This window comes from Dioscorea cayenensis, chromosome 4 (assembly GCF_009730915.1).
Source record: "Dioscorea cayenensis subsp. rotundata cultivar TDr96_F1 chromosome 4, TDr96_F1_v2_PseudoChromosome.rev07_lg8_w22 25.fasta, whole genome shotgun sequence".
Taxonomy (NCBI): Eukaryota; Viridiplantae; Streptophyta; class Magnoliopsida; order Dioscoreales; family Dioscoreaceae; genus Dioscorea; species Dioscorea cayenensis.
The window spans coordinates 4911878-4921195 of NC_052474.1; the positions used below are offsets into that span (position 1 = coordinate 4911878).

General features: G+C 32.5%; 1 protein-coding gene across 1 annotated transcript; it reads right to left on the reverse strand.

Annotated features, from left to right (window-relative positions):
• Positions 1-6732: 6732 nt before the first annotated feature.
• LOC120258147 (transcription factor bHLH137-like) lies at positions 6733-8912 on the reverse strand. The gene is made up of 7 exons (XM_039265498.1): positions 8460-8912; positions 8197-8373; positions 8031-8096; positions 7853-7921; positions 7654-7737; positions 7398-7550; positions 6733-7298 (listed from the first exon to the last, which is right to left on the reverse strand). Exons 1-7 carry the CDS (start codon positions 8748-8750, stop codon positions 7200-7202), a joined length of 939 nt encoding a protein of 312 aa, XP_039121432.1. The 5' UTR covers positions 8751-8912; the 3' UTR covers positions 6733-7199.
• Positions 8913-9318: the final 406 nt, after the last annotated feature.

Genomic DNA, 9318 nt, shown 5'->3' on the forward strand with positions numbered 1-9318 from the left:
TGGTAGAGAAATTTTGTATTCTAATATTTTACATGGTTGAAAATCAGTGGAAAATTACATGTAGAGGACAAGGCTTACATCCATACTACACACTGAAACATGCTAGAGATAACATGGTGTCAAAGGAAGTTATGTAAGCATAATTCAACCACGATCATCTCAAGGACCCTTTAATTACCACTAGGAGGATCTAGTCTAGGTTTTATATGGCATATATAAATATATGCATATTCATGTAGAATCTATTTATTAATAATTCCCAAAGCTTAGTCTCTGTTTCTACTGCTTCTAATATCTAATCATACATTAAAAAGTGTTGCAGGAATGCAAAAAGATTAGAGTTACTAGTGAGGCTGCTATGAGTCCTCATTCCATGATTATGAAATTTTAAAGTACAATATTATTAAAATAATAACATATCAATTAGAAATACTCAGATTATTAACAACATTATGTAAACAGGGCCCAAACAAGGTTGGTTTCTGAGCTTTGGTTGGGCCACGAGTTTTGAGAGTTTGCATATCTCAAGCCTATACTACCTCATTAAAATTGGAATTTATCCATTTTTATTGTGTGAAAATCTCTCTTTGACTGTTTATATGGTTTTCTTTATATTTACTATGCTTTATATTGTTTCAATTTTTTTACTAATAAATATGATTACTCTTTACGTAGCACATCATCTAGAACGTGTTTTTCAGTATAGTTGGAATTACATTCAATCGATTTCCATCATCTCACGCATGCAGTACTAAACAACGTCAAACATTATTGTACCTTATACAGTAGAAACCATCTCATCATCTCCATTATACACGTAATAACCACTAGTTGACGATCTAACAGTTATCATTAAACATACTTAGAGAACAGTAATACTGCATACATACACAATTGATGTTTACTCTATCACGTTTATATATATATATATATATATATACATAACACCACCACCCTCTCTTTTGATAGCCAACACCACCTTGTTCTTCACCAGTCCCATACTGATAAAGAGAGATGAAGATGGAGAGTGACAATGTAGCAGACGAAGTAATTGAATGGGATAAAAAGTTAGTTTATTTAATCTCTTTGCATGGTAACTTGTGAAGAAGAATTATTTTTACCCAAAGACCAAATGATGGAGAGGACATTGGTCCCCAAATATTTGTTGGGCTTGTTCATTTAGAGCCCAAGTTATATCTGCATCATTATTTATTGGTGGTCAGGATGGTAGGTAAAGAAGCCTGCAAAGGTGGCTGCATTGAAATGGTGAGTTACTTTAACTGAAACTTAAATTTTAGTATCAATACAATCAAATGAAATAACATAAATTGATGTCCAATATTGATAAGGTCTGTTTTATTTAATTTTAAAAAAAAATTTCATAATTTTCCCCTGATAAATTCTCTCTTGTGTGTAATCCATTGCAACAGTTATTTTGGTTGTGATAAGCATTGGGGCATAGTGTTCTGTAATCACCAAACTATGAATTTGATACATTAAATCAAATAATTTTATTATAATTTTGAATTGTGTTTTAACTAAAATATATATGCATATATATATATATATATATATATTTGGAATAGGTCCAACCCCTAGGATGTCTTTCTAGGTATAGGGATAAGGTGTCAAGTGGTCCAAATGTTGGTCTGGAAGTCAGGGAGGGACAGGAGTCTGAGACTCTGAAATGCAAAGGAATTTAATTTTTATGGATATCAGTTTATTTGAAGCCAATGACCTTATCTACTAAATAAATAAATAGCTTAATAAACTTGTTTCTTTTCTGAGATTAAGACTTATATTTTTGAAGTTATTTATAGAACTTCCCTGAGTTTCTATCACTCTGTGGGGAGGGAGGGGGGGACCTTATTCATGAATGCTCTCATTAACATGTCTGCACAGCATCCTTGACAAGACCTAAATGGAATTAAGTGCAAATGCAATGGTGGTTTTGCAAATGAGAACACATTAACAGATGGCCCATCTTTTCTGGTGGGGTCTTAACAGAAAGGGGACATTCTGGTGTGTACCAAGAAGAAGCTGTTATTCCTGCAGATGAAGTTAAAACCATTGAGGTCCCAGAAATGAGCAAGCTAGCACATGCCTTTGCTTCTTCTAGAGATGATGATGGATCTAGTCTTCTTAATGCTTCTTCTTTCATGTCATTCTGGACCACTCTCATCAATTCTTAACCCATATTGAATGCATTATATGATGCAGTGTAGCCTCCACTATATATATATTTAACAGAAAATTTATAAAAACATAAAATTAAAAAAATAAAAAATAAAACACCAGCACACTTGATAAACCAAGTGTGTGTGTGTGTGTGTGTGTGTGTGTTTGTAAATTATTAGTTGGTTAGATATAAACATGTTGAATGAGAAGTTGATGGATAGGAAAGACATGAACATGTGAGAATGAGGCACCCATAATATTTGATGGACAGCCCATGCTTGGTTAATAAGAGTTGAGGGCACATGCCATTAACATTCATTGTCATCTTCTTCATCTCTTTCTTGAAGACTTAAAACTGTTCTTAGACAATGGCCCACTGGCGCCATGCAGGGATGCTCCTCGCCGCCCGAGCCTGGTTATATGCACCGGCACCGGGCCCCTGAGTTGTTCAAGAGATGTCGGCCGGGTCTTGGCCGTTAACGACGCCGACATTGCCAAACTAACATGGATTCAAGATTGCTCACCTCTCTTCATATCTCACACACACATACATTAGCCTATGCTTCCTGTCTTGTTATGTCCGGTGGTCGGAAACACCAAAGATAGCAAGTGGCTACCTAAAACAGTCTCTAAAATCTCACTCTTTTTACTATCTATATATATATATATATATATATCTTAAAACATTGTTAATTAGTGAGAGAGTTTATGGGCAAGTATGTGTTTATTAATGTCTAGGTTCATGTCTGATGGACCAACTGTTTTTGGTCGGTCGTTGGAGTTGGCTACCATCTGCTTTATTTAATGTGTTAATTTTTTTTTATAGAGAAACAGAGGCATATTGCAGTGCAGAGTACTCTGTTTTTTTTACAAAAAAATTTTGAACCTCGATCAACACCGAACTATATTAAATACATAATAAGTAAATAATGAATTTGGTGTATGTAACTTAGTAAAATAAAAGTTAACCATGTGGAAAAGACGGACAATAAAAGGAGAATCATGTGAGGATAATTCCTGCATGCATGGCAAGTTGGCCAACACTGCATGTTTTGGCGTCAGAGATGAGACTCAGTGCAGCACATGAGAATGCTTTGCTTGTTTACTTGGTAGTTGTGGCTTCTCTTCCTCCTCTCATCATCTGATCACTCACACTTGAAAGCACAACCCCTCTGTTTCCTCGTATGTCAAGCTTATCCATTTAATCATCTCCCATTGTGACACTTGGCCATTTCCCGCTCAAGGAATGAATGAATGAATAAATGAATGAGTAATGTTAATATATGGTTCCATTCATGAATAGGTACTTGTTTGTGTTCAAGAGATGGAACAGTGGGCGAGAGATAAACATGGAAACACAGCAACGTGCCAAAAGGATAAAAGGCTCAAATATCATTGGATTCTTCAGCTTTGCCATGGGATGTGACTTCATGTTTGCAGGACTAGCTAGATAGAAAGGAGTTTGGATTGTTCTTCTTGCATGCATGAATTTTGGCGGTGGTATATGCTTGGTTGGCTTGCCACGTTTAGAGATGATGATGATGTGCAAAGTACATTGCCAGCTTGAAATGTAGCATAAGCTGAAGACTTTAGGGCGACACAGATAGTCATGCAAGCTGCGTCATAGCTCATTAAGTTGTAGGGCATCATTGTGATGCCATGTTTTTTGTTTTCTTTCATGACTAGTACATGCACTTCCTCTGTTTGTATTGCATAATTGACAAAACTATTATGGTGTATATTATATATTAGTATGTGTTTGTCATATATTATACTAGTCTTTTTTTCCTTTTTTTCTGCTTTCGTTTTCCCATTTCAGGATAACTTATTAGTACTAGTTCTACTTTTTTACGAAAGAGTATCTTGTACTCTTTAGGGATTTCCACCTAAATGCAAAAATATAATTATTTTTTTTATTTTATTATCATATGAAGTTCGCACAAAAATTTTAGGCAATAGTATGGTTAAAATTAACTATGTTTTCCTCTTGTGAAAAGATGAAATGAATTAGGCTTGAGAATTTGATCGACATCGCCAAGAGAAGCATTGAATTATTGAGGTCTTGTACGTATGTTCGTCGTGACATGATCTTTAACCGGGTGCTCATAAATAGTCTGCCTATTCTTCTCCTATTGCTATAAATAATTTTTTTTTAGCTATTTTAGGGTCTTTTTGTACCTGTCTATCTTACTCCTAGTAGATTCAATAGTTGGCTTTTTTTTTCCATTAATTTATCATAATCTTTATTTTTAGCTTGTGCCTCAATTTTTTTATTGTACTTGGTTTATATATTTTAACATGGTTGTAATTTATTCATTTTATAAAAAAAATATAATAAGTGCCGTCTAGAATGAAGTTCAATAATAAAATAAAATTAAAAAATAAAAGTATATTATTTTGATAGATTAATCAAATTCAATATCAGTCCGATCCAATTTATTGGGAATTTTATTTCTATGATTTGGAAAAGTATGCCAAAAAGAAAAAGATAATTTAGACTTACATTATATGAATATTGGTACATAATATTGGATATGGGACTTATTCCGTGCTGTTATACTAATATAGTCTTAAAATGCCTAATTAAATGAACTTCAAATTAAAATAATTTATATAAACATCTTTTTAGCCTAGTGAAATAGTCTTTCTCGAATAAAACTTAAGTGCCGTGATAAAAGCCTTGACTTTGACAATTGATGAGCTGCAAGGACTAAATATTCCCAGGAACTTGACAAATAGAACTTAAGTGAGATATTTTCATCTTTAATTATAATAACTAAGTTTTTTTATTTAATTAAATTAATCATATTTAATGTAGATAAGTCACGTTAAAGTATGCATAAATATAGAGTTAATATTTCATCAAATATATATACTCTCACTTTGTATGAGGTGAAGTTTGAAATCACCTCTTCAATAAAAACATATATACTTCAGGTAAAAAATTTGATGTTAATAGATACTTTGACATGATAACGAGAGTACTCATATATACATATATATGATAAAAAAAATATTCATTTATTTATCATATTTTTAAAATAGTTAAATTATTTGCCATCTTCAGAATTTTATCTTCTCTCTCTTTTCTTTTTCCTGTTTTTCAAACTGTAAAAAAAAAAGTTTGATGTATACCCCACGTAGAACCATGCATGCAAAACCAATGTCTTACCATTTTCCTATAGATTTTTTATAAAAATAAATAAACTACTAAAATTCATTAAGAAAAATGATACAAGGATGAGAAGCATAAAAAATTTAATAAGATATTAATGTGTATCAATCACAAGTAATAATTAGATGACCCTACAAAAAGCTGCAAAAATAAAAAATAAAAAAACAAATAAAAAAATAACATTAAAAGAAATATGTAGATATAAAAAAATATTAGGGTTATCCAATTATGGTCGTTTTGCTCGTCTTAGAGTTGGGTGCTAATGTGCTATTAATGGTGCATAGGCACAAATCCGTCCTATTAGTGGAATATAAAAAATCGAGATTGGTTTGATTGTTATTATTGAGTCTTACAATTTATCCTTTTGGATAACTAGGCTGTAAATGATTAGAAAAAAATATTTGATTAATTTTTATTATAATTTAATGTTATTATTTTGTTATTTAGGAGGGGTGGTGAGTAAAAAAGCTGAATAAAGATGGCTTTTGCGCCTTTTATTTTTTATTATATATATATATATATATATATATTGTATAATTCCAATGAGAAAAACACATATATTAAAACTTATTATTTTGTTTGTTTTTGTTGGAAAAAGACACTTTTAAAAATCCCCTGCCTAGTGTTCCAACCTCCAACTTTGTGTGCTCTGTAATATAATAAACCCTTGTCTAAAGTCATGACTCATATCCACATCCAAATGCAAACAAGGCCTACACGTTTTTAGGCCACTACACAAGAGTGCATATTATTTGTTCTTAATAATTGTTGAATAATAAAATAAATATGAAAAAAAAAGGTGTGATTATGAGTCTGACAAATATTTAAAGTATCATTGTTTTATTAGGAGTTATGTACTGTTAAAGGAGAAAAAGGAAGAATAAAAAAACAAAGAAAAGGAAAAACATATCACAATAGTACTTGGTCACTTTGTCATCATGACCAACCCTCTCGTATTCTTTTTTCGAATTTCATAAACCGGAATTATTTTATATTTTGTTAAAATAAATAAATGAATTATTTATAAAACTAATTTTAATTAATTTACATGATAAAAACTTGAATCACTTAAATAAATAATTTTATATTCACATTTTTATATAAACAAAAAACCATATATTTAGAGATTTAATTTTTATAAAGTTTTTAAAGACTTATTTTACTAAATACAGACTGATTTAGACTGAATTTATTAAAATTAAAAACAAACACATAAAAAATAAATATAAGCAAAAAAAAAAATTCAGAGATGATGTTTAATATTTTAAAGTCGGATCGATGATCACATGAAAACAATAAAATAACTAATCATATTAGACAAATAAAGAAAAAAAAGAAAAGAAAAAGAAGAAAGGAGAAGAGCAGTAATGTAATTCCCAACCACAACAGTTATAAAAGTGAATTTCATTGCAAGAATGGGTGGGTGGAGAGCAGTATATTGAAGATCCACTGAAAACATATAAAACAAAAATCAAAGAGAACACATCTGCCATGACTAGTCATATCAGCTCCCTTACAGTAGTACAACACTAGACCACTCATCTCTCCCCCTTCTAACTATTATTATGTCATATCAAAATGATGAACAATGCCTTCAAATTAGTGCATATGTCCAAAGAGTCCACAAGGCCCCAGCATCAAAGGATCCTCCACAGTTTATGTTATTTATTTTAACTTCTCTCTATCATGTCCTCCAACTTGCTTCTCTCTCTCTCTCTCTCTCTCTCTCTCTCTCTCTCTCTCTTCTTTTCTCTTGGAAATCAAATCCAATGTCAATCTCATTCACAGAATCTCAAGCTAAAGACATCAGGCAAGGTGTTCATGAGGATGATCTGTTGAACAATAGTTAGTGGAAAGATAGCATGCTGTTGGACAAAAGCTGAGTGAGAAAGCCTCCTCCTTGAGTACTCTGGCCACTCATTTGCATGAGAGAGTTGCTATTATCCTGATAATTAACCATTGTTAATGCTAATGTTAATATGTGTATATTAATTCAAGCATGATAATTTAGAGGTAATATAACGGAAGAAAAATTAATGTGGACCTGAGAAAATGCAGTGGGACCTTCACCATGCAGTAAAAAAGGTGCTGAAGCCTCCATCATTCTATAGTTGTTTGTTGCCTCTTCAAAAGCTGTGAGCTGAATGTGATTGGTTGGGTGCACAGTTGGCAGTGGCTGTGACTGTCCCTCCAATTTCTAGCATTCAATGTCACTAATTCATCAGTATCAATTGATAGTTGCTACTCGTCCAAAGGACCAAAAATAATATTTAAAAAAAAAAACAGTAGGTTGGACAAACCTCCAGTTGATTAATGTTGCCATCAAAGTCTATTCCCAAGTTGTACAATATGGGATTTAGTGAGGCCAGCTTCATGGACAGAAACTGTTTATATTTCAACAAAGCTTTCATGAGAACAGAAATGTTGATGGGCAAAGAGGTTAAAGTAAATCATTAATGTAGATACAAAAGCAAGCAAAAACACAGGAAGCCAGCTTACCTCAACTTGATTCTGCAAGGACTGTACATAGTTTATGATCTCATCTAACATAAGAGCTTTCCCAGTCACCTATGTTTTTCACCAAGACATCAACAAAACTACAATTAGATTACGAAGAAGAAGAAGAAGAAGATCTCATTCTAAATGTAGATTATAAACAAATGATCAGGAGCCTCACCTTGTCACAGCCAGGAACTAAACCTTGTAGCAGCTTCATCCTAGCACTTATTTTTTCCCTTCTAACCTACAAAACCATTTGAATAGTACTGTAGTTAGAGATACTGATCTCAAACAGCTATACTACGCGTATGGTGAAAAATATATAAATATATAGATTATAGTACTCTTTCTGCAAGGCTGTGGCTATCTGTTGCTTGGCCCCTCCTTGCTCTAACATGAATATAACCTTCAGGAGGCTCCTGATCACAAGTTTTCTTCTTCTTCTCTTTCTTGCTGATCTTATCCTCCTCAACTTCCTTTAATCCACCATTTGCTTTTTTCTTGCTCCTGCTCTTACTCTCCTTTGAAAAGAAAAACCCCAATGAAAAACTTATAATAATTTCTGAAAGTTATATAGTAAAACAATAATATATATATATATATACACCTTGGATTGTATAGAACTCAAGCAAGTAAGATCACTGCTCTTTCTTTTCTTCTCAACATCAGAGGTTTTGGAGGTGGTGCTACTATTATGGGAGGTACAACTCTCATGGGGTCTGGCATCATTATCAATGATCTCTGGCATGGGATCATGTGCAAAGAAGTATTGGAATGAAGAGGAGGAGTAGTTGGTAGCCATGTCTTGATTGCGTAGGGGTATCTCCATGGAAGTGTTTGAAAGGTAAGCAGTGTCCAAAAGGAAAGGGTGGTGGAGTTGGTAGGATGAGGCTGCCATTTGTGTATAAGATCTGAAGCTGAGAAAGGAACTAAGAAGGAAGGAGAGAAATGATAAAATGAATACCAGTCAAAGAGTGCCTTAGGACATGCCTGCCCTGCCTTATACATATATATAAGAGTTTTGGGATCAAGACATGCTAACTAATGCTCATTTTTGCCATTTGACCGGTCTTTTATCTATATGTATTACTCTGGTATGGAGTGGCGGTGGCTTATAACAACTTTAGAAAGCCACCATTTTTCTTCAATAGAAAAAGTTGATTAAGCTTTTAGTATATTCATTTTTAGGTGCACAACATTATATATCTTTTTTTTTTTGTGATTATCTGAAAAATTAATTACATGCTAATTACATAAATTTAAAATTATAAAACTTAATGACAAAAAAAATTAAAAAAATAATTAATCACCTTGAGGATTAGACAAAGTCTGACCTTCTCGTATCTGAATCAAAAAATTCCTTCAATATTGACCCTAATCCTGACCATCCATGATATACAAGTCTGAGGGTTCTTCCTTGTGTCTTTTTTTACTTTGTTATATTTTTCATCACATGTCTTTTTCAC

Excerpts from the sequence above, each read along its gene's own strand:
- LOC120258147 (XM_039265498.1), bottom strand. The coding sequence starts at position 8,750 with ATGGCAGCCTCATCCTACCAACTCCACCACCCTTTCCTTTTGGACACT. Across the intron at positions 7,551-7,653 it reads GCAACATTAATCAACTGGAG|AAATTGGAGGGACAGTCACA; the intron begins GTTTGTCCAACC and ends ATTGAATGCTAG. Across the intron at positions 7,299-7,397 it reads GTCCCACTGCATTTTCTCAG|GATAATAGCAACTCTCTCAT; the intron begins GTCCACATTAAT and ends GTTAATTATCAG.